General features: G+C 41.3%; 2 protein-coding genes across 3 annotated transcripts in view; one reads left to right on the top strand and one right to left on the bottom strand.

Annotated features, from left to right (window-relative positions):
• The window catches only part of LOC306780648 (piezo-type mechanosensitive ion channel component 2), a gene marked incomplete at both ends in the record, with an annotated part of 30,431 nt that extends 14,974 nt beyond the window's left edge, over nucleotides 1-15,457 (bottom strand). The window contains 25 exons of the mRNA XM_079273083.1: nucleotides 232-436; nucleotides 526-726; nucleotides 1,099-1,263; nucleotides 1,391-1,567; nucleotides 1,730-1,905; nucleotides 2,140-2,243; nucleotides 2,760-2,801; nucleotides 3,166-3,330; nucleotides 3,448-3,596; nucleotides 4,481-4,540; nucleotides 5,248-5,369; nucleotides 5,620-5,728; nucleotides 6,844-7,110; nucleotides 8,003-8,151; nucleotides 8,333-8,465; nucleotides 8,543-8,584; nucleotides 8,809-8,907; nucleotides 9,108-9,273; nucleotides 9,814-10,027; nucleotides 10,135-10,348; nucleotides 10,430-10,589; nucleotides 10,907-10,952; nucleotides 11,051-11,152; nucleotides 14,309-14,404; nucleotides 15,394-15,457. Coding sequence (XP_079129209.1) covers nucleotides 232-436; nucleotides 526-726; nucleotides 1,099-1,263; nucleotides 1,391-1,567; nucleotides 1,730-1,905; nucleotides 2,140-2,243; nucleotides 2,760-2,801; nucleotides 3,166-3,330; nucleotides 3,448-3,596; nucleotides 4,481-4,540; nucleotides 5,248-5,369; nucleotides 5,620-5,728; nucleotides 6,844-7,110; nucleotides 8,003-8,151; nucleotides 8,333-8,465; nucleotides 8,543-8,584; nucleotides 8,809-8,907; nucleotides 9,108-9,273; nucleotides 9,814-10,027; nucleotides 10,135-10,348; nucleotides 10,430-10,589; nucleotides 10,907-10,952; nucleotides 11,051-11,152; nucleotides 14,309-14,404; nucleotides 15,394-15,457 — 3,427 coding nt within the window. The remainder of the gene's footprint in view (nucleotides 1-231; nucleotides 437-525; nucleotides 727-1,098; nucleotides 1,264-1,390; nucleotides 1,568-1,729; nucleotides 1,906-2,139; nucleotides 2,244-2,759; nucleotides 2,802-3,165; nucleotides 3,331-3,447; nucleotides 3,597-4,480; nucleotides 4,541-5,247; nucleotides 5,370-5,619; nucleotides 5,729-6,843; nucleotides 7,111-8,002; nucleotides 8,152-8,332; nucleotides 8,466-8,542; nucleotides 8,585-8,808; nucleotides 8,908-9,107; nucleotides 9,274-9,813; nucleotides 10,028-10,134; nucleotides 10,349-10,429; nucleotides 10,590-10,906; nucleotides 10,953-11,050; nucleotides 11,153-14,308; nucleotides 14,405-15,393) is intronic.
• A 4,557-nt stretch (nucleotides 15,458-20,014) lies between these two features.
• Nucleotides 20,015-24,873, top strand: part of gnas (GNAS complex locus) — a 23,036-nt gene continuing 18,177 nt past the window's right edge. Inside the window, exon 1 of one of the 2 annotated variants that reach the window (XM_079273605.1) lies at nucleotides 20,015-20,642. Coding sequence is in view for 1 of the 2 variants with exons in the window: in XM_079273604.1 (XP_079129730.1) it covers nucleotides 21,472-21,610 (139 nt within the window). In the remaining variant the exon portion in view is untranslated. Of the gene's footprint in view, nucleotides 21,611-24,873 lie in introns of both variants that reach the window. The other variant, XM_079273604.1, reaches the window with a different exon arrangement.

The raw sequence follows: 24,873 nt of genomic DNA, 5'->3' as shown, positions 1-24,873 counted from the left end.
GATAAAAGAAGCAAGCTGAAGATTTTAACTTGGACTCCAATAATGGACATCTTTCACTTTTTTCTGACATTTGATCGACCAAACAAATAATTAATTAATAAAAAAATAAATCATTATTTGCTGTCCTACTATTGGTCAATAGGCAGAACATTATTTGCAGGCTGTTGAAAACAGATTAATTACATAATTGATTTCAATACAATAAACAGTCTCTAGTTAAAAAGTCCATACCAACACAGAAAGACGGAGGGATGCCAATGCAGAGCAGGTACTGCAGCACCATGAGCCCTGCAGTGAAGCAGCAGTATTTAGGCCACACCTCCCCAATGGCCTTTCTGCGTCGCCGTGACAAGACAGCCAATAAGACGCAGGAATGGAGCAGGGCATAGAAATCCATCCTCTGACCGATCACGTTGACTGCCACGATTAAACTGATCTAAGAAGAAGTGTGTGTGCGTGTTAAGAAGTCAATGAAAGATACTTTGAACGGTTCAGATGACACACACTTCGGGCCCTTAAAAGTACCTCCAGTCCAAATTTGTAGTAGCAGAAGTTGATGAAGTACTTGATGCAGGGCAGGACGCCGTGATCCAGGTGCTGCCTCGTGATGCCCTGGAAGATGATGCTGAAGGGCGGGGACTTTAGGTCGTTATGGAGACGGAAGTAGAGCTGGTGCCGATGGACGGTCGCCTCAAACACCAGCAGCCCGAGCACCATCAGATGGTTCTACAACACAGAACACAGAAAATCTGAATCCAAAGGACTGTGGAGTGGCTGTCAGCGACTTCAAAAACCAACCAATGTGTCTCTGGAGTTCAGTTGTATGTCTTTCTATCTCTGAGGTCTTAATTGTTCGGTCCTTGTCTGCATCTTAGCAAGCTTCATAGCAAGGAGTTTACTTCCCTTGGTTACAAACAGCTATTAAAAGGCTTTGCAGTTTATATACATAATACATAGTACAGAGCGTTAGAGCCTGAATCTGGTTGAGTGTATTTGGTATTATATAATGGAAAGCAAAACAGCTTTGTGTGATGTTGTGATTTAAAAGAAATGTCAAAGATATCAAGTGTTTTGACTTTGGCAGGTGTGTCAGCGTACCCTGAGACAGGGGAGGATCCTGCCCTCACATTTACGCAGCGCACCACACCAGTAGACGGGGTCCACGGGCTCGATGTAGAGAATGGACCTCCCGAGCAGCTCCACCATGTTCCCCCTCAGCTCCGCTCCATCATCCAGGCCCGAGCTGTTGGACGGCGCCAGACCCTGACATACAAACAACGTCAAAGCCCACTGACAGGTGATCCAGCTGTGCCGCTTGTCAAGCTGCCAACAAAAGCATTAGATTCGTTTTAGGTAACTGTTAGAAACACACGCAGTAATGGCTACTCACAGCGGTGCAGTTGGAAGAGTAATCAAGGGGTTTGATGACTTTGAGCTGGTAAAACATCTTGCACACCACCATGACGCAGGCCCACACAGCAGAGATGCTGGACGCCGTAGGTCGTAATCGTGGGAACGGAAGCGCAAACACCCACAGAACCAGGAAGAGCAAGTTCATCAGAGAAACCTGTGAAAAATGTATTAAAGGCTAAAAATCTTGCCTTTTTTTGGTTGACTTTACCTTCACATTAAGTAAAACAATGTCAAGGGATTGTATACACACACACACCTACAGATTTTTAAACACACACACACACACACACACACGTGCACAGATCAAACATCCCACCTCTTGCAGTGACACCCAGATGATGCCGGAGGACACGATTTTGAGGCTGTGGAGTTCCAGCAGTCTCCAGCTCTGCTCCTGGAGCCTGTGGAGTCCTGACATGGCCTGAATGAGCAGCAGGCTCGACCGGTCCACAATCACAACCCACTTGTCCTCATGACTGCTGGCGACAGTTTCTGGGAGGAAAAGAAGGTATCAAGGGTAGGGAACACGTCTGACATAATGTCAACATCATCTCTCATACGGCTCAGACAGCAGTTAGTGGCAAGACAATCATGTGTGGTATCTGTGTAACCGAAGAGGAAAACACAACAGTGTATGGAATACATTTTTTGTGTAATTCATCCCACTCCTCATTGACCTCACAAAGGGAGGCTGAAGAGCCATTTTTGGTCTTGAGCTATAGTTACCCTCCTCTGTTGTCTCCTCCTGCTCTCCAGCTCCGTTCTCTGAGGAGGCTTGTTGTCCAACGCTGTGCAGAGTGTCCTGACTTTTTCCATTTTCATTCACAAGTCTGGAGGACAACAAAAGAATGTACTTAAATATTTACTAAATGATTGGAAAAACATACGCAGACACGCATCCACACATTGTTTATTCAACTTTACCTCACCTCAAAACACACAAAGTATGTATAGATATGAATTATATACCAAATAAATATAATACAGCATGTACTGTAGACACAAACGCTGATCCGTTGAACCAATAACAATCAAGAGTCAAACAACAGCCTTACCTTTTCTGAATCGTTTCAATGTTTTCTTTAATGCTGGGAATGAAATTAAGAAGAGTTGTTTGAACACTATAGTGAGCATGACTGATATTCCTGTTACTGCGATGAACACTGAATAAAGTCAATAACTCAATGTTGACATTTTTATACACAACCTAAGCAGAGACAATACATTCACACTATGTGTGTCCAGCTGACTGATTAAACACCGATCATATCTAGATACTGTTGTGATGGGTCATCTGAAAGGTGAGCACAACGAAACATTTATGGAGGAATAAATTCAGCTCTTACGTCTCAGAAATCACATTGACCGAACTCCTGAGCTCTTCTTCTCTGGGTGGAGAGAAAGATGGAAAAAATAAATGAGACAAACGGAGATATACAATGTGTTTAACAGTCAATCAGAACTTATATAAAGTACAGAAACAGTATGTGTTTGTTTTATTTTAATATCTTTACTTGTACTGTTTTGGATATAATATAAGATTAGACATTTTGCTGCATTGTCTGTTAGATAATGAGCAGATTTAACTTGTTTAAAGTACTCTTTTGTTGCAGTTTTGTGCTTTTTCTTGAGTCAATTTTAATATAAGTGATATCATTTCTCCTTACTTGACATATTTAGCGACACTGTCACTTTACATTTTTGTTAATTGAGCAGAATGTTCCTTGTCTGCACATATTCTTGCCATCTCACCTGGAAGCCTGTCTAACAGGTACGTTGTCGAGGTCAGTGAGAGTCATAAAGTCCGAGTTGAAGTAGTGCAGCTGGAGGATACAAGCCAATAGAAACACAGCAGGAAGCAGGATACGTGCAAACAGCTCCACCGTGTCGTACCGCTCCAAACCCAGGTCGCGAAGACTGAAAAGTCAGACAGGTGTAATGCTGTGATAACTAACCAGAAGGGCCAAGTCTGCTGTCTGACAAAATCATTTTCTTGCTTCATTCCCAAGAAACGGGACTCTTAAAAAAACTCACCCTTCCTCCGACATGCCCATGATCTGTCTGAACAGCCCAGACACACTCCTGAACTGGTACATGTAGATGGCTATCAGCACCACGATGGAGTAACCGACCACCACCGCCCAGAACGTCTTCAGGACCCGACGCCACACGTCGTAACGGATCTGAGGGGAGAGACAACAGACTAAATATCTTGTAAACAAGCTTAGTAACAGTGTTTGATGTCAGTTAAAACCAGATTGCCCTTTTAGTTTAGAGGATGATTTCATTTCAGATTATCAAGCCAAGATCCTCCTCGTTGCCAGTGTTTTGGTACATTTTGTAAAACGAAAAAAAGAAAAGTTTTATAAAATCTTAAGTAAAGAGGTAAAACACGACACTGTAAAGCAGTTTGTCCTGAATGTTCTGCATCTTCCAAACAAGTTACCTCTAAAAACACCAGTAAACAGTGTTGCTGATGTTGTCCGAACAGACAAGTGGTGTTGCCTTGTTCTTACGTCACTTCTACAGCCATTAGGCCTTCCTGTATAAGTGCCTTCTGTTTCTAAAATGTCAGCAGTAACATAAGACGGTGGAGAAAAAAACAAAGAGGAAAACAGCAACAAAAAATGACTGTGTAGGTGTTTATGAGTCATAATCAATACTTTTAACTGTAAAATAGAATGGATGAGTGGCAAATAGTCTGTTTGTGTGTGCGTTTATATAAGAGCAGAGCGTTTTTATGCCCAAACAACAGCTGAATGATTCACTAATGATAACTTAGGAGTCAACGCATTACAGTGTAAGATGAACCTGAAAGCATCGCGGCTCTGTGTGTTGTGCAACAACGTGTCAACTATAAAAGCACATTTCCTCTCCACTTATTGAGCCCTGCCATCTCCATATCAAATTTCCGCCCATCATCTGCTCAGAGAATAAATGTAATAAACAATTTTCACACCGAGGAGTAACATACATGTAGTTACTGTACGAGCCGCAGCGAGTTCTGTAAGTTACATCTTCAATGGAGAAGCTGGGCAACTAAAGCCAGATCACTAACATCACCAACCTGATAGAGGACAACACAGAAGAGGAACAGCACAATGTAGAGGATCTTGTAGACGACCACCTAAGCAGGTGAAAGAGTCAAAATTCTGTAAATTTAAATAAAATATGATCGGCAGCTAACAATTTGCTTGACATGCAGGAAATCTACCAAAGATTACGGAGAAACCTGGACCCAAAAAGTGCTGGGACTGCATGCAGATATTATTCTTTTCTTTGTAAATGTACAAATTTTTGTGATTACATTTTTTTGTGGCTCTCAAAATACATATATTGTGTAATGTATATCTACATTCTTTACAGTATCTGAAATAAAGACCAAAAAATAGAATAGAAAAATACAAAACATTTTCTGTCATTTATTCTTCACCTCAGATTTTAAGCCACCCATACAATCATGTAAACCTTCCCAAGTACTGTACCTGAAATAGTATTGTGATAAGTGACCTGATCTACGAGATGATTATAGAGTGTAGTGAATGCTCTCATGTATGAAGTGGAATGGTGACAGATTGCATGACAGGAACTTTAAATTAACACTGTGGGAAAATTTGGTCACCACAGCAGGTGATAAAATGGAGACAACAATAGGGAAAGACCATCAAGACAAATCACTACACATGTGCCCTGAAGCTCTCAGCAGAATAATTCTCACATGCAGCTTATAATGCCATTCCTATTACCGCGACGTTCACATTATTGTTTGGTAAAGTTTGATTAGACACAAGTCATGAACGGGACTTCACCCATTCTTAGTTTGTCAATAGATACCTTTCCAGAGAAGCTGATCACAAAGAACATGGAGCAGCAGAGGAGGATCCAGTATTTCACCAGCATCCCTTTCACTCCTGAGATCAGCATCGCTGCCAAAGGCGATGGCGGGGTTTCCTCCGCTGATATGGAGGAAACCAAGAAGAGAAGGACGGGCAGGGCGTGGAGATACAGGAAAGAATTGATGGACAGAAGGAGAATAGGAGGAGAAGAGAGACACTGTTCATCAAACTGAAGTTGGTCACAGCCTGGCTACATGTCAGGATGTTTTTCATGAGTACACAGGTCTTACATTATCATTACTACAAACAAAATGTTATTCTCTAACACAGTAGCTGTAATCTTTGTCAAGGAAATTTGAAAATGAATTACGTGGCAGGACTTTGACTTCATCTAGAGATTCCTCTTTTAAGATGTGCTCCTCCTGTCTCTCCTTCAGCTGCTGACGAAACATCAACCAAAAGCTGAAGCTGTAGAAGACCTGCAGCACGCACACAAAACACACAGACACACACGGTTTTACAATCTGCTTTGGTAAACATTGTTTAGTTCAAATTCATATTTATGTAACAACTATAATAAAATCTGGATTGGAAATAACTTGCAAAAAATAACCTGTCAATGCACAATTATCAGACTCTGATCTGTGGGTGCAGTTGAAAAAAATCTTGTTTGACTGAATTGATTGATCTGAAAGTGTCTAGTTGGCAGCTCTGTTTAGCTTTCTGTCCTATCTGCACCAAAGAACCTGAAAACTAATTTTCCTTCTCAGCTTCTTACAATAAGTGGTGGGATCCACATGAACACACTATTATAGTTTCAACAGTCTTTCAGTTTTCTCTGTGTTCTCGTCACTGGTCCACCATGAGTGATTTCCATGCACCAATCTTGTTGTTGCCAGGAAGATATTATTTAATGATGATGAAGATTAGCTGTGTTAAACAAATAGTAATTTACAAGGAAGACTTTTTAACCTTTATTGCTTATGCACATTAACATTTACACAATCAAACCTTTGTAAGTGTAGTTGGATTAGCAAGAAATACTCTGATATTCTACTTAAGTAGAAGTAGCGGTACCACAGTGTAAAAATACTCTGTCTCATAAAAGTCCTACATTCAAGCAAAAAGTAAATATTAGCATCAAAATATACTTGAAGTACCAAAAGTAAAAGTACTCAATATGCAGAATGGCCCATTTCATGATCATATATTTATCACATTATTAAAGTAATGCATTTATGTAAGCATCAATGTTACAGCTGAAGTAAATAGCCTAATTTAACCCCTATGTTGTCAAATAAATGTAACGGTAGTGGAGTAAACTACATTATTGATTGACAACATGTAGTTTAAAGTTGCATAAAATAGAAATAAGTTACTAAAGTAAAGCACAAGTAGTCTACCTCAAAATTGTAGTCCAGTACTCGTTACAATCCACCACTGCTTTCCTACACCACGTTATTATCTGACCTCATAACGTTTTTTGAATTAACGTCAACAAAACGTATTTTCATGTTCAATTCAATTTATTTTGTATTGCTCAAAATCACAGATTTGTCTCGAGGGCCGTCCTTTCACCCCCTCTCCGCCTCACCTTGGCTCCCAGGTGCACACAGGGCGCAGGGTGGTAGCTGTTCAGGTCGAAGTCCATGATCACAGCCGGGGGCAGACTGGGGTACAGCTCGGCCCGGCTCAGACGCAGCCCGCTCAGGAAGCCCAGCACCACCAGCACGGTGCCGTACACAGCCAGGAACGGGGCGGACAGCATGGCGTAGCGGCGTCGGTCTCGCATCATCCAAATGATACAGGACCACACCAGCAGGGCAAAGGTCAGCCAGCTGTTGTAGGTGATACTCCACACCTATGAATACATATTTTACATTGTGACATTGTTACAGCCAAACAGCTATTCCTGTCAAACTTTTACACTATTCTTGAATTCCCTGTCAAGGAGTTTAGCTAGTTAATGCTAAAAGCTAATGTTACTAAGCTAATGTTAGCGCGCCTTAATGCCATAGACTGTGGTTAATGTCGATGTCTGTGCTGTTTTCCACGTACAGTATTGGATATTCGTTTCGATAATGATATTTGGTTAGCTAAACTAACAAACAACCTGTCAAAAATAACAATTACATTGTTTTACATCCACTCAATTCGCTAACATAGCTAATGCTACCATAGTGTGTTCAGCATTAGCTACTTAATTAGCCTGCAGACTAGTTAACATAGATAGCACAGCTAGCTAACCTCAACTCAACCAAAAGTTAAGGCAAAAGAATGAATCATAAACTATTATGATGATATTTTATGTAATTTATCAATCATCACCTTTAGCTCTGGTGATTTTCCTTTCCTTAAACTAGAATCAATGAATATAAAAATAATTCACGAATTAATCAACAATAAAAAGATAGTTACATACAGTTACTGTATAAAGAAATATTCCTTGCAGTGGTCTTTTGTAATAATTTTATTTAATTTAAGAATTTTAATAAAATGTTTATAGTATTTGATAACCATCCTCTTTGGTCGGTCCCTTGCACTGCTGTAACATATATGAACCCTCCTTATCTTCTTTGATCTAATCTTATGTTACGTTATCTACAGTACTGAGCAGACCTACGCTACACATACAGCAGAACAAATTATCCTTATTAGATATTTGTTCTCTCCTGTCGACCTCCGTGATGGCACTAGTCAGGGTTGCTAAAAGACTCGCCACACAAACTCAAACTGTTGTAAGTATAGTTCACCATCATGATGATCAGGGCGCTGACATAGCTGTGTTTTTGCACCAGCAGTCCACAGATTACCAGGCCACTCGGGCCTGAGGGGGGAGGTGAGGTCTCTGTTAGAGTCTTCAGGTTCTCCTCGCTGTTTTCTCCCACTTCTCCCCCGCTGTCTGTCTCTAGCACAAGGGCGGGAAAAAGCACGACATGAAGAGATTTAATAAACAAACCAAACAAACTAATGTATGCATCGAGGTTTTATGACAACCCAAAATACGGTCCATCTATTCAAATTCATGAAAACAGTCGTTGCTGAGGTCACGTATTTAGAGATACGATAAGTGTGAAAATTACCATGTGATGGTGAGCGTTTGACTTCATACTGCGGTGGAAGGTAACAGTTTGTATACCCGGCCCCTTCTAACAGAGAGCTGAGATCATTGTCATCGACATCTTGCCAGGAACTCCCAGTCATTAAAACCATTGGCTGAGGAAAGAGAGTATACCATACTGTGAATTTAGACTTTGTTCTCAAAAACAATATTCATCAATAATATGATTTACCTCTTCCATCAAATAGGTTTCATCATCCGTGCTGCTCAAAAGCTAAAAGGATAGAGAGAATCTTAGGTGTGTTACGAAATATTGCTGCCAATTTTGAAACGCTGACTTGAAAACCATGCGGCTGTACAGATGTGCTGATATTATTCTCCAGAGTGACTAACAATGAGCCGAACAGCAGCGTTCTGATAACTGACATAATACATTAACAGTATTCCTGTGATCACACAATAATAATAAGGAGAAGCATGTCATTGTTTGCAGGTTACCTCCTGCTTGTCTCCTGAGATGTAGATGACCCTGGAGAAGCTTGGAGGAGCCTCTGGACTTTCCACTGGACTGTCACACTCCTCATCATCAACAGTATCCTGAGTAACACAACTGCTATTAAACGCCTGTCACGTAAGTTAATATAGTCTGAATACGGTGTGAAGTTTATGTGCCTGCATGTTTAGCACTGCACGTAATTCTAGTCAAATTTCCAGTTTGGCAGTAGAAGTAATATTGGAAACTAGCCTCCATCCCTCTGGAAGAAAAAGAGCTTCCCGTTTAATACGCTCTCACAAACCTCCTCCGTGATGTGAGCCCATTTTTGCAGCAGAGCCACTAGTGTGTAGTAGAGCAGCAGTAGAACCAAAGGGTTGATGAAGTCAGGCCAGCTGACGTGTGGGTGCAGACCAAGAGCGTGCGGGTCTGAACCGTTGGTTCTGACCACTCCTGTCATACCAAACAACCTGGGACAGGTAGAGGGGAGGGAGTGCAGCATGGAGACGGAAAGGAAGAATGAATGGAGAGATTGTGAGGGAAAGAGTAAGAGTGGAGAGAGGAATAAGAATACATGTGAGCTTGTATATTGTCTAACTTTAGTGCAAAAGAGATAAACCAACCAGGAAAAGTGTAAAGGGCGATTTCAAACAAATCATTCGACAAAGGTCTAAATCATTTATGTGCCTTTTCCTGTCTCCACCTGCTACTCTATAAAGCGCAAATGCAAACATAAAAAAGGCAAACTGATTTATGCAACGTGGATTTAAGTGTTAATAATTCCACATTTGAGGCAACTGAAGATACATCCAGAACAAAGTCTAAAAGGATTGACTCCATGACCTGATTCTAATGAGGGTGCACCTTGCATTGAAATATTTGTCCTCAGTTATTCACAGAAAAACTAAGAGCCTGAAACAAACATGAAATTGATGAAATCTGATATTCAATAGAAACACCAGATCAGTCCAGGACATCAGTGTAATCCTACGTGTTAATGACTTCTGTACCTTGCGTAGACATCTTCTGGGGGCACGAGCTGCTGGGACAGAGGCAGCTGGTAGAGGTACAAAGCCAGCAGGTGTCCTCCACTGAAGGTTGCCATCATCACGCACAGGGAGCTGAAGAGCAGCAGGCTGATGGAGCGGCTGAACACCCACCACCACACCAGCCCGAGAAACACCCCGAAATACACACCTGAGGTGAGGGATGGCAGCGTGATACCTGCTCACACACACACACCCAAGAGAGAAAAAAGTCTAAAATAGACTTTTCAACATTTTAAAACTAAAATACACCTGCATGCTCACACAACAGCTGCTGTATTGTACCTGCCAGCCCCAGCAGTAAAGTCACCACCACTTTCCCTGCTGTGTTCATGATTGCTGCCAGCAGCAGCCTCAGTCCGGCTGCAAAACCGATCAGCTTCTGGACAAACTGGGGCGGAGCCGACTGAACCGGCACCGTGGTCTCATCTGAGCTGTCAAAGGACGAGCCCTCCGTGTCGCTTCCTCCCTCAGAGTCTGTTTCAGATGTTTCCACTTCCTGCCAGACCCATGAAACAATCAGACTGATATCAACGTGCTTCGTTAACGCATTATAAAGTCATAGCGGTAGATGTGTTACCTCGGGGTCAGACGGCGGTACTCCGTTCTCATGCAGAGTGACTTGGGGCACGGGGCGCAGTAGTTTTTTGCACAGCCTCATGATGAAGAGGGAAGAGAAGAGGAGGCCCACATCTGGAGCCAGGAGACGCACAACGTTTCCAGCGTCAACCGAGCTGAATCTGGAAACACAAGCACCATCATAGGTTTGAGCTCCACTGATCTCCATTAATACCAGAAAGGTACGAGAATCAAATTGTTGAGACTTTTTTGACATAGTAAACATGTAGTTTCCATTTGTCAGCTTTACGTTATTGGTACAGCTTTGGCATATGACAACAAAACAAAAAGCCTTGTTGGGTTGATTTTCATACTGCACTGAAATCAACTAGAAGGCTGTCTGAAAGATAGGAAGCAATCTAAAATGGTTAGAAGTCATGTTTTTTAATGTAAAACTGCATAACCATTGATATGTGACCTGAAAAGTGTGATCCCATACCTTATGATGCCCAAATGATAGAGGACATCTTCCCAGTGGCCGCTAACTGTAGAGAAAATACAATAAAGTAAGGTCACCAAGCTGGAGGCAAATCTGTTTTTCTTAGTTCCTGATATCTGTGAATTGAGCCGGGTTTGTTTTTACCGTGTGGAGGGATGTAGGCGAAGGGGATCTGCATGAAGCACTGCAGGGTCAGGAAGGTCAAGCTAGTATAGCTGAGCTGCCTCAAGAACTCACCTGCTTTACCTGAACACAGCAGTGAATGAGAGAAACCAGGTTGAAACAAAAGTTAGAGTTGGTTAATGGTGAATATATGTCAAATCAGCTGTAAATGTTGAAGGTTCAGCTCTCTGTTTTACCTCTGAATTGGAGCAGCTCGTGAAACGTTTCACAATTTCAGATTTCACAAGTTGGATTGAATAACAAAAATAAGTATTGAAAGCTTTCTAAAAGTTGTGCATGGTAGTTGTTGTAACTTGTGTATAATTATATATATATATATATATATATAATTATACTGCCAAAATGACTGAAAGGAAATGAAACCAAGGAGAGAGACAGCACTGATGATGGTACACACACACACACACACACCCTAATTGATGGAGCTCGTACTTGTCTTATTTTTCAGGAGAATATTGTCTCCCAGACAGTTGGCAGTATTTTTAATTGAACTGGTTCTGTCTCTTTGTGAGCACTTTTACAGATCAATAAGCCAGCTAAAGTGAGGTATGTGAGTCTGGGTATTCAAGTGCATTGTAGTCCTGCAGGAGGAGTATTCACTAAACTAAAGTTTCTCACACAGAAGCCAAACAAATCTTTTGAAGAGTCAATCAAAGTCGATCACTACAGGTCCGCAAATCAATCTCAACCTGCTGGTGGCGCTAGAGGATAAATCCGAGGACCACCGTAGTCTGCAGGCTTCATCCTCTGGGAATCATGAATGTACAAAATGACATGGCAATATATCTAATTGTAATTTAGGACATTCAATCAGGACAAAGGGATGGACGGACCTATCGACAGGCTGACATTGTATACCTAGTGCCATGGTGCCAACACGACGGAAGTCAGTAGATTAAATCAAAAGAAGTTAGCGGCTCAACAGCCAATTTAGCTTCCTGTAATTCATGTCTTGGTAGTTATTTTGTTGACGTTGTTTTGTGCTTGAATTGATTAAGGTGTAGAAAAGAGCACGTTTCTGTTCGTGATTGTTTGAGTGGCCGACGTCTCGTTGGATCACACCTATCCCTGGAGGTTGTTGCCCTCTAATTACATCACCCGTAATGTTAAAGCCTAAATTCTGATTCGGTAAAATAGTGTTTAATATTCCTCTTGGATAGACTGTACCTATTCAGACAAAATAATAACTAATCAGTGACTGAGGCAACATTCACAAAAGTCATGTGCATTATATATTTGACGACATTAAATTGAATTAGAATCAAATGCTAGAAATGGGTAGCTTTAACATGAATTTGTTTTCAAAGCAATGCATCAGTTCATAATCTCAGTCGAGAGGTTGACGCTTGTAATCAGAATGTTGGAGGTACAAAAGCATTAATAGCTGATGTGGCTCAACATTAGCTGAGGCTGCAAATGTGCTGTTGATGTTCAGGATTTTTACTAAAAGCTTCGTTTCACTTAAACCTCTCGGCTTCCCAATGAGGGAGACACACACACACACACACACACACACACTCTCCCAGGTATCGTGGATGTACAAAAACCTCATGAAACAAATGCTCACAGGATGTACACACACTTGACCACTTAGCCCAAGGAGAGTGAGATCATATTAGGGAAATGAAGATAACTGGGGGATCTATGAAGCTTTCAAAGACAAGCTGAAAGGCAAACAGTTTTTAGATGGAGGGATGGGAAGAAAGAAAGAAAGAAAATGCTGTCAGGGTGCTGACATCACATCTTTTAATTCCTCACTGTAATTACCAAGCTATCTATAATTGATTTGACCGTTCCAACCACATCCCCTTTAGAAAGTACTTTGACGGAGGGGTACAGATACTTTAATTCATCAGTAGGCAGTGATCAATACCGAGCACACACACACACACTTACGCGATATAATCTCTCGTGCGTTATGTCCGTTATTCTCCCTCTTTGTTTTTCCTCCTCATCAAACTGTGACTATCTATTCTCATAATTTAAGAGTTTACAGTTCAGCTAAATTACCAAATTGATATTATGTTCAAACTCTGTTGCTGCCTCAGTTGGTTAGGTTGTTTGTGTTAACATGACAGTTTTTTGTCCAAGGAGTCCTGTGGCTTTAAAGAGCGCATAGATGCATAAAACTGCTTCAGTTCACTGCTGGAAAATGACAAGGTAAAGCGTTACAAATGTTCAAAATATAGCGTAAACTTATATAATATATATTTAAAATAGAATATATAAAATACATTTTAGCAGAACATTGCTCAGCTTCTGTGCCCGGACTCTTGCCTGTTTCTCCAAACTAGGGGAATGCCTGAGGATAAGTACCTCACACAACCCCATTTCTAATGATCTAAACCAGGGGTCTCAAACTTCCGGCCCGCGGGCCGAATCCTGCCCGCCATGTCATTTTATGTGGCCCGCGAATCTGCCAGCAAAAAGTTAAAAAAAAGATTTAAATACTTTTTAAATACTTTTACAATACAAGTTAGACTTGATAATAAAAATATCCCCATTGTCGAAATGATGAGAAAGAAAGTCATAATTATGAGATAGAAAGTCAAAATTATGAAATACTTAAACAGTCACAGAAGCAGCTCTTTGTCTGGTTACTGTACACTTGACATGGAAATGTATTGTGAATACATTGAAGACTACTTTAAACGTGTCTTTAAAACACATGAAATACTTCACGTGGGATTGTGCAAACGCACCCTAGAAAGGATTTAAGATTTGAACAAAGTTATTGTAATAACTTGTGTTTGATATTTGATAGAGTAATGTGGGTTTATTAACCCTAAATTAAAAGGATTTAAGTTATAATAACAGAAATGTGCTTAAATATATGTTTACATTTATATAACTGCATGTACAATATTTGTACACTTGAATAAACAATAATCAAATGCAGAGACAGTTATTTAACAATATGTTACGAGTAGTTACATTTACAACCGGCCCTTTGTGGGCGACCGTGATGCTGATGTGGCCCGGAGTGAAAATGAGTTTGAGACCCCTGCTCTAAACTATCCCTGGAGTGACAGAGGAAATTGCTTTTTCAATGAGAATTATTTGTAACATGGAGGAATGGTCTTATTTTAATGTGATCATCTTAAATTGCAAACACAAATGACTATAAATAAATTTCAATTCATCATCGACACTTTTACTTTGTAACTATGTCAGAGCAAACATAAACTGGATGTAATTTGTCTCTGGAGCCCCTCTCACCTTTCATGGTGACCAGGCTGGGGTTCGGCATCAGCGGCAAAGTGAGCAAAAACAGGAAATACACCACCGACAGACCATTGTAGCGGAACAAAGACGCTGAGGTGCAGAGAGAGAGAACACGTTTACTTCATCTGTTCCATAGAAATGGTCGGAATTCATTCACTTGTCCACAGAAAAATATAACAAGCAGGTCACATTAACAAGCAAAGAAACTGACACGCAAAAGACGTGTAGGTGCAAATTTACCTTTATTAGCTAGAAAAAGTAGGCTTTTCCCCCACACTATCACATTCTAGTTTAACACAACAACACAACTGTGTCCTTTAAGGAAAGGAGAGGAAGGGAAAGCAACATATAACTTGTCTGACGGTCTGGAAACATTTTGCCCATCGGCAAATATAAACTAATACCTTACAAAATTTCAAATTATCAACACCTTTTATGCGGTCAAGCGTCAACTTTGCAGCACATGGGTACGTAAGACCCCACATATTATCTCAGACAACAGTCAAAGTTACACAGCACACTTCAATATTTGTATTGCTCGGGTATATCTTTTGTCGTGAGCGTGGTCGATCTCAGACCTGAACTAAACACACGCTGCTTCTTGCAAAACGCCGTCTCGATCGCAACGCTCGAGACTCAACTCATATATAACAAGATATGTATGAAGCTCATAGAAAGCCACGTTGGTTCCTGAATTTGAATCAGTATTGTCCTCAGTACTATTCAGCTGTAAGCCCACATGTACTAGCTTTACTACAAAAACTCATCAATACGCCACCTTCAGTGAAACTTGTTTTCACTAAAGGGAGGAAATATAACCAATATATTAGAATTAAGCTAATGCTGATACCACACAGAAACCACTGGGGAAAGTAATTCAAGATTATTTGATTTGGTAGGATTTCATCAGCATCTCCACGAGACACCTAAAGATATCTCTTACTCTGACTTGAAACTGCTGCTGAAATTGCGTTTACTAACCTTTACTATCTAACTGAAGAGAGAGGACCCACCAGAAATGTAATTTCTATCAGCATAAATGCATAATGAATAAAAGGATTAAACAGACATCGACTCACCAGTCAGCAGGAGCAGTGGTAGTAATAAGTTATAGAGCATCCCGACCACGAGGTCCCCTGCCATGTCTCCCTCTTTGTGTCAGAGACCACCACACCGCTCCGTTAGGTACTATCTCCCTCTAGATGTCTGCACAAATACGCAAATGTCTGAGCAATGTGGGGGGGGACTCCAACCCGCTCACACATTTCTCAGAAGAACATCTATGAAGCCTCGGTCAAAGCATCCTGAAAAGCAGCAGTGAAAATTACAGACAATATAGTTTGAGTCCAAAACACTCAAACTACAACAGGACGGAGATGCTGTCAGTCCAGTGACAGGCAGCTGTGAGAGAGAGAGAGCAGAGAATCTAGATTTAAAATTGGGTGAAAATGATCTTTGCTTGTGTCTCTGTCACACCCTCCTTTCCCTCCCTCCTCTCTCTCTCTCTCTCTCTCTCTCTGTCTGTCTCTCTCCCAGACATAATGGGTTGTGACCCAGCATCTCAGTTACTATCCTCACATTGAGGCTAATCTCACTCAGGAGAATATCTGCTATCACTACATCACTGCAAAACATGCTTTCACTGATACATAAAACCAGGCACACAATATTATGACGGCTTTGATCGGGATTATGCTTAAAGGTTGTTTCAGCTCGTGCGTGCGTTCTTCCACGCGTTGTGTTGAAATGTCTGATTTCTTTATTTCTGTAATCCAGCTCGATACTCATACAGCACTGTGTTTTGTTTCTGTACAGCCGCGTCAGGCTAGCTCATCATATTTGCGCCGTTGGGTGAAGGGAAGTGTATCTAATATTCATGGTTGTGAGGCCATTAAGAGCTGGTGTGACTACAGAGGAATGATCAATGCGAGGACTGAGATGAGCAAAAACATTAACTTTGCTCCAAAATAGAAGAGAAAACATTGCACCATCCTCCAAGGAAGATCTGATATGACTTTTTGTTTCTACACAGCATAGACTAACAAGATAAACCTGCTGAAATAGCAGCTGGGACTAAGTCTGCACAAGTGTTAACGGGGTGAGTCTGGAAAATGAGTAAATTGCGGTTTTATTACCAGTGACAGACATTTAAAGAGCCTGTTAACTTAATGGATCACCAGTTCAAGCAGGTATTTTATGCACTGGATGCTGTCAAGTTTCTGTTGATTATTCTGTGTCGTGTATCCTGTTCATTTCTTAATGTGAAGCACATCAGTCCAGGGTCAGTGTGGAACAGAACAAGCAAAGACACTGGCTGTGTCTTGTGTCAGTAGTGCCATGAAATCTCCCATGTTTCCTGCTTATGGATTCAGTTTCTCATGTGCATCGCATCCCATCTTGCTGTAAAGCACTTTGTAAAGTTCGGTTTTAGGAAAGATAAAGATTAATCTTATTGTTATGCTCACTTAAGTTTGAATTCACACTCATTGAGACGCGTCAGTTACGTGTTGAGGGTGTAATCAGCTGAGTTGTGGGTTTTCATATTTACTGTACAAGGTCACTACATAAAATACAGCAATACTTCTATGCAGAAATAACATGTTAGACTAAAGCTTAATTAACAGTCGCAATTATTTTGTGAATCAATTAATCGTTCAAGTCATTTGTCAAGCAAACTGCCAAAGTTCCAGCTTGGTATTTATGAGGATGTGCTGCTTTTCCCACATGAGAGCAAATCGAAAGCGGATCGAAGTACATCAGGTTCTATGAAATGGTGATGGCCGTTTATCACTATTTTCTGACATTTTATCCACTCAACGATTCATCAACAATGAAAGTAATTGTGAGTCCGTGCGACTGCTGTATTTAATAACAAACTATTTTGTGAAGAAAGTGGTGTTGAAAAGAAGATATTTTGGGGTTTACACTGCAAAAAAATAACAATATAAGAGGAGCTTTAGTTGTTAGTCAGAATACCATCACATCTCATTTATTCATCTCCATTTAATCATTTCAACGCCACAAGCGATCCAGGAGATCCTAACCTTGTTGACAAAGCCCAAACCAAACGAATAACTTCATTGTGTGCATTTGTCTGTAGATTATCACCGACGAGGCTCCTCTGTGGACAGATAAACCCTCGCACTCAATGAGAGGAGATAACACACACTCAATTACTCCGCAGCAGTAGATCTAAACTGATTAGGATGAGAACGAGTGCTGAGTAGGTAGCTAAAAGTTCATGACGGTGCAGTTAAAAAGAGCTGTGAGTGGACGTGCTGAGAAAGGGTCTTGGGTGGGGTTGTAGCCAGATAAAGTGTGTGTGCGCGTGCGTGTGTGTGTGTAACTACTTATGAGACACAGGAATAGGAAGATGAGAAAAAGTGTTTGGGAAGTTATTATTATCGTCAAAGTTTTAGTTTTAAGATCAGAATTAGGTGTAGTTCAGAGTGAATCAAGGATCGATTGATCATTTATGCTCATCTTGTGAGCTAACTGTCATCGTGTCGATGCATGTTTGGGAAGTCCTTGCAAATTTTTAATGCCCGGGTTTTGATTGAGTGCTGAGCCAATATTGATCGTTGCCGGGAACGGTCTCACATCAGTTCCCCTGACATTTAACATATTGTCCGACCGTCTCCGCTGCTGTCCAAACTGTTGATACTACACTCTCACAGTATGCAATCTGAGGAATGTGCACTATTAGTGTGCAAATGTACGTGTGAAAAGGAGCCGGGATTTGGAATTTTTTATTTCAATGCATGTTTTGTCCCAACACGTTCACAATAAAGGGAGCGTTTAGCACAACTAAGCGCGAAATGGGAAGCACCAACGTTCTACAACGTTCTACTGATCCATTTCACTGTACTGGGACCAATCATCTTTTTGCCTTTTGCCCTTCTTGTGTATCTGGGCGGAGTTTGAAGGTTTGGGCTCAGGATACAGGGTGTTTTCATAAGTCACAGACAGAAGGTAAAAGATCATCATCAGGAAGTGTGTGTTTTAAAGAAAATGCCTCAACAAATCAAATCAATTTTAAATAATTGTATTTGTGTTCAGATTTCATCTCCAAAACTACCCAGAACATTTAAGACTATTTAGAGAAAAACTTTTGACGGCGGTCAATGTAACTTTGCAAAGTAACTTCAGAAAATACTTTTAAATCAAAGTCGTTTCTTTTCTTTTTACATACAAATGTATGACAATTATGCAGCTGTTAGGATAGAGTTGACAGAAATAAAGAGTTAGAAGACTGCTGCCACATAGTGTTCAACAGACCTAACAGCAATATAGCTGGTGGTCTGCCCCCAGCCCCTGTGACTATATGAAAGGATAATTAGTTTGAAGAACTATGATTTCATCTCAAATGTACAGAATTTCCACAATAAGCCTAGAAAATAGGACAGAAATAATTGTTGGTATTTTTTTGTTGACATATATTCAAATTATAAAACCTCTCATAGGACCTGTGTATAAACATTGTTTTTAATAAGTTTGTTTTAACATTAATGATGCTGATGATGAAATATTATTCGTCTGGTAAAGATGTTGACTGTGCAGTAACAGTAATTTATGATTAAAGTTTAAAGACATGAAACAAGGTGTAATAATTCACACTTTTCACCACTTTCATAGTCTGCTCACTTTAGTCTTGTGTTCTAATATAACTTTTAGGGCGGAAGGATTTGTTGCAGGGCTATTGTATTGGTATGCAGTAGATGTACCTGTTCACCTAATAAACTGGTTGTTTTGACCACAGTCTGACACCGTTGCACCTAATGACTCTGGACATCTTGCATGTGCAGGGATGCCTTCGGGTACCCTTCAGTATGAAGGTCCTGGGCTCCAGTACTTACTGTGTGCTGTTTGCATGTCCTCTATCAAAGAGGTTCCTTCAGTTGCTCCTGTTTTCTCCCACAGACCAAAGATTTGCAGGTAAGATGAATTGTAATCGTCCCGAGCACAGACCTAGGTGGAAACGTCTGATTGTGTTGCCCTGCGATGGACGGTTCAAGGCTCTCACCCAGAACATGCTGGGTGGATTGAAGGAAAGATGGCTGGATAAATGGGGTCCTACGATATTTACGCATGCATCCTGTGAGCAATTTAGTCTAAATGTTTGTTTTTTTAACTATTATTGTTGTTATTATTATTACTACTAATAGTCATATTGTTGCTGTTATTATTAGATGGTGTATAAAATATGCTTCAACCAAACAAATAACACTATTTCTACACTTTCAGATTAAAGGTTAATCTATAGGCTATGGCTAAACACAGCAAACATACATCTGTGTTGACTTGTGTTTCATTGTATAGAGTCTATTTGCGTGTTTATGTTAGGGTTGGAGGGGTCCTCGGTGACAGCCCGTGTAGCAGTATCTCTGGGAGCCCCCGGCCCGGCTGCTGTACGTGACGCCCACCCTTCAACCCGCGTGCGGTCGTTTTCTTTGAAGAGGGCGCCGTTTTCTCCGCAGAGCCGCGCCGGTGACGCTGCTCCGCGTCCGGGCCACGTGACGAGGCGAAGCGGCCTCTCCTCTCCTCGGTCCTTCCTTCCCAGGGTTCAATGAGCGCCGTGTGGCCCCACCCCGTCTCTCTTCAGCGCTGTCTATCTCCTCAATGTAGTAGGCTACTATTCTCGGAGAGAGAGAGAGAAAATAATAACCTCCAAGAATTGGTTATTCCTGTCTTTCACCTTCCACGACCAGCAGCCAGGAGGGGAGCGGCCTTCGCGGTGGGAATGTGCTGCTACAACAACCCCGCGTCCTATTTTTTGTCAATGTAAATGCACATGCAGTCTCAAGCCTGTAGCCTGTTTACCCACCTCGGATTCAAGAGGAATATTGATATATGTCCGTTTGTATGAGAGCGTGTAGCCTAGGCTACGTGTGTACACACATTATAGGCCTTATGTATGCTACATAAACGGAGCCTGACAGCAGGGGTTGCTTTTTCACCTGCAAGAAACGTGGATATATTTCGAGGGATTTTCGCATCTTGGTCACGTTTCCGTTTTCTTTTTTTAAATGATTTTTTTTTTTCCTTGAAGAGATTCATCAGAGCCGAGCCGGGAGTTAAAAAAAAAGAAGTATCTATCGGTGCGCAGTTTTGGAGGCTCTGTGGTGATGTGAGGGGCTGATAACACATTTCAGCAACAAAAGCGAGGGGCAGGGAGAGAGAGAGAGAAATAGAGAGAGAGAGAGAGAAGGCCCTTTGGATGAGAAACACAGCGAGGGACAGCCATCGCAAATAAGGAGGACAAATCGGGGGGTATTGGATCGTTTCGGAGTTGGAGGTGGTGGGGCATCCAGCCGAAAAGACAACCGCAGTGAGTTTGGAGCTGTTTGGGGGTTGATTTGATGCAACGAATGCGAAGGAGCCGGAGGATGACGACGGAAGCGATGAGAATATCACACATGTAGCTCGTTGGGGTGTTAATATTATTTTCCTTCCCCCTGTCTTGCTGCCTCCCCCACCCTCCACTCCTCCGACCAAGACAGCCGTCGGAGAGACATAGATAGAGAGAATAAGTGCACGCCTTTGGAAATGTTTATCATGAAAGAAGACGCGGAAACGAGCCGCGCCACAGCACGGGCGAGGTTTTCGGACACGCCGAGTTCGGCTCCTTGTCACGGGCAGCAGTGAGACGCAAGACCCGGGCTTTTGGAGATGCAAATTAGGCTGTTTGTTCTGCCTCCGTTCGAGGTGAAACACACCGATTTTTTGGCTGTCTTAACAAACGTTGTGGATTACAAGTGTTAACGTGACACGGTTGACGGGGGGCAGAGAGTGGTAAAGCAAACAAAAAAAGAAACTACTGCATGTGAAGGAGGAAAACGCTCGAGCAGGATTCAAGCTAACTGAGAAGGCGGCCTCGGTGTCGTCAGCCACAGTATCCTGTCCTTTCTCTGACAGCAGAATACGCGTTATGGACACATAATTCCGACAGTGCTGCACCACGGACAGTTTTTGGAGCAGGCCAGGGACGTTACACTGCGTACATGTGGGTGGCATTGCTACCGAATCCGCATGTCAAACGAGGGAACTAGACTAGTTTAGTTTATTTATTTATTTTTCTTTCAACATAACCACCTCCACTTCTTCCACCTCCTCCTCCTCCTCCCCTGGACCCCCTTTTTTCTTTTTCTTGCGGGAAGATGGGTTGTTTGGGCAACAGTAAGACTGAAGACCAGAGAAATGAGGAGAAGGCACAAAGGGAAGCAAACAAAAAGATAGAAAAGCAGCTCCAGAAAGACAAACAGATATACAGAGCAACACACAGACTACTACTTTTAGGTGAGTTTGATTTGTGATTTTGTTCTCTATGCTTGCTGCTTTACAGGCAGGTTCTCTGTCTGCACAGTTGAGGCCTCCCGCCTCCCTGCATAACCTTCTAGGATGTTGTTTTGGGAAACATTGTCAACAGTGTGACTTTGCCATTGCATAAGGCTAAAAATGCAGCTCTGTGCCGGGTTTTCAGCATGTCACTGTCAAATTAGCAGTCTACCATTGGCAACAACGAAACATACTGAGGCAGAGTCAATAGGTTGGTTTGAGAGCATATATAGTGATGTCGAGGTAAATATATAAGTAGTGTAAACTGCTGTCAGTGATCATCATAGGAAAAACAACCACTTGCATCAATAAGAACTGAATTTACTGTCATTTATGCATGTATTTAAACAGAACATATATCATCAGCTGGACCATATAACATGCTGTGCAGTTCATTATTAGTTTTGCATGTAGGCCTGAAAATGTAACTCTAGGTTACCATTACCTGCCAGTTATTGGGAGTGTAGCCCCCATACAGTGTCTTAAGAGAGTAGTGACTGCAAGAGAAATCCCTGAGACCTACCTAATGTAGACGTGAACATGTATAAGACTCAACATGTGGTTGTGTGTGTCAGAGAGTGAACTGGAGGTGGGCTGGGTCTCTACATTACAAGAGACAAATAAAGAGTGTCTTAACTTTCCCTGCCGTGCTCCCTTCTGTACCCTCCTCGTATGTCCTTTCGCAGCAGGCTCACCACTTCTAAGAAGCCGTGGTGTTCTTTGTCAAAATCATAATATTTGATTGCCGAGATGCCAGCGAGGGTGCGTATTGTACGACACGCCTGTATTTATGTTGGGGAGGAAGTTGTGGTGGAAAGCAGAAGGACGGGGACCGACATGAAAACCAAAACAAAGATGTCTGCCGTCGTCTTTCTTTTATGTCATCTACCAGTTTGAGTTTATCACAGACCTGCAGGCTGGTGTTTGTGATTCTGCATGTTTTGGATGATCTGTTTATGGCAAGCAAAGCCAAATGAAGCACAAAAGAGTCCCTCAACTCAAACCTGGTGCAGCTGAAAACCTGAATGCTTTGTTTGTATCCATGTTGGTGGTGGTGGGGGGGGGGGAAGAAATGTAGTACAATCTATATTCTAACCAATGCCATTAAGACTCTAGCATCGAAAGTGTCTCGAAGCAAAACATGGTCAGTTGCTGTGGTGTCGATCTGTACGCTCATTGTACCGGTAGTTGGCACACACACACACACACACACATTGTGGCCATCTATATGCAGAGTGTGTCTGTCCACCAGGATGAACTTGTTGATCATTGGATTATGTTGCTCAGCAAAATTGTAACATACAACTACACTTGTTATTGGATTAAACAAATCACCTAATTAACGTGTTAATGGGTTTGTGGCTCATGTTAGTAAAGTTTGCTTCACTTTAAAGAGTGACGCCTACAAAAGGAGTGGTGTTTATAAAGTATGTGGTGTATTAAGAGCTAGCAGTTATTAAGTCCTATCTTGACAAAGTAACATTTTTACATATAGTCTCTATACTGAAGATGTGATGACCTTCAGGTAATATCATTGCAGGTATTTTAATTGACGGCGCGATTCTAACGCTATATCACCCCAATATTTGCAAAGCAAAGGGGCAATCCTGTCTGCACAAAGCTCCGCGAATTGGATTCTTTTATTTGCTGTAAATGTTAAATTGACTAACAGTGTTTTATCCTTCCCCAGAGATCTCGTACATTTGAGTTGATCAGAGTTCATGACTTTTATCTGACATCTTTTATTTACATCTGTGTCTGCTTCACGGTGGGAACTTGATATGCCGTGCATTTCCATGTCTCCGGGTTCAGAAGAGACAAATTCATCAAGGACACGTTCAGCGAAGTTGTCATTAAGGTTATCGATCCTTCGGAGCAGACAACATCCACGAGCAGCCATGCTAGCTTTCAACATAATAACGTGTAATAATGATAATTATAAATAATAATAATAATGAGTTTTCTGATTTGTTTCATAACTTCTCTCGTGAAATAAACAACTATATTAAGAATATAATAGTATCATCCCTGACCTCTGTACCTGGTCTGTTTCATGTCAGAAGAGAAATACACACAGTTTTGGAATTTTTTTTAATTGAGGTTATTTTGAAGTCATATAAGCAACTTTCAGCAACCTGTTTGATGCATCACTGATCTCATAGCATTGGAAAGTTTTACTTTTGCTGATGGTTTGCTTTGTAATCCAGCATAATTTCTCAACTGCATCAATGTGTAATGCTGTCTCAACAAACGGCTGTACAACTTTGCACTGATTTTTAAATTTGAAATTCTAAATGTACGATCTGGAAGTATCTTTTAATATAATCAATATAGAGACAAATAATCTGACCCAGCATTGAGGGACAGTTTTTGTGTGCTTATCTGTTTTTAATGCTTTGTGCTATGGACACACTTCTGGTACTCAAAAAGATTCAGGTTCACGCATCAAACATGCAACCCATCGCACACAAGAGGGACACGCTAGGCTATTGTTCTTTACTCTATCGTGTTGGTATTTTGCAAGATGCTGTGGCATTTCTGCTTCATCTTGTAGTGTGAGAGAGAGAGGAGAGCTGACATTATGACATGAGGTCATCTTTGAGAGCATGATGTTTGAGTTCATGGTATGTGCTGTAATTTGCTGAGCCACCAAAATGCCCAAATCCCAGACTCTTCTGTGACTTGTCTCATAATGTGCCCGACTACCACAAATGCGTCTCGTGGGTGGGGAACGTTGGCTATTAAACAACCGTTGCAAACCGCCAACAATAGGATTGTCATTAGATGGCGGTTATTTGGAAATGGTTTTTACCTTTACCAAACATAATAGATATACTCGAGAAATCCAACTTGACCAACATCTATTTCTCCTTTTTGAAATCTCACACTTACGTCTTCATATCAAATCTTAATATTGGGAGACTATTCTCAGCTATAATCCGGTTTTCACAGGGTTGTTGGAAAAAGGTGTTTGTACATTTATCAGAACTCCAAAAGTCACTAAAATCTCCAGCGCGTCTGTGTGGAACAGACATTGCAGCTTGTCCATCCAAACATGTCCCTTAGTCACACGTTAAGCTGTTTTTATAGATTTGGCTAAACATGACCAACATTGTCATAAAGTGAGACATGTGGCGATACAGCTAGCTGTAATAATTTAGACATACTGGATTTAAAATGATCATTTATTAGTTTATTTATGAATGAAAGAAACAAAAAAAGGT

This window comes from Melanostigma gelatinosum (genome assembly GCF_949748355.1).
Source record: "Melanostigma gelatinosum genome assembly, chromosome: 8".
Lineage (NCBI taxonomy): Eukaryota > Metazoa > Chordata > Actinopteri > Perciformes > Zoarcidae > Melanostigma > Melanostigma gelatinosum.
The sequence above is the reverse complement of the archived record's forward strand: the minus strand, read 5'-3'. Positions and strand labels throughout refer to the sequence as shown.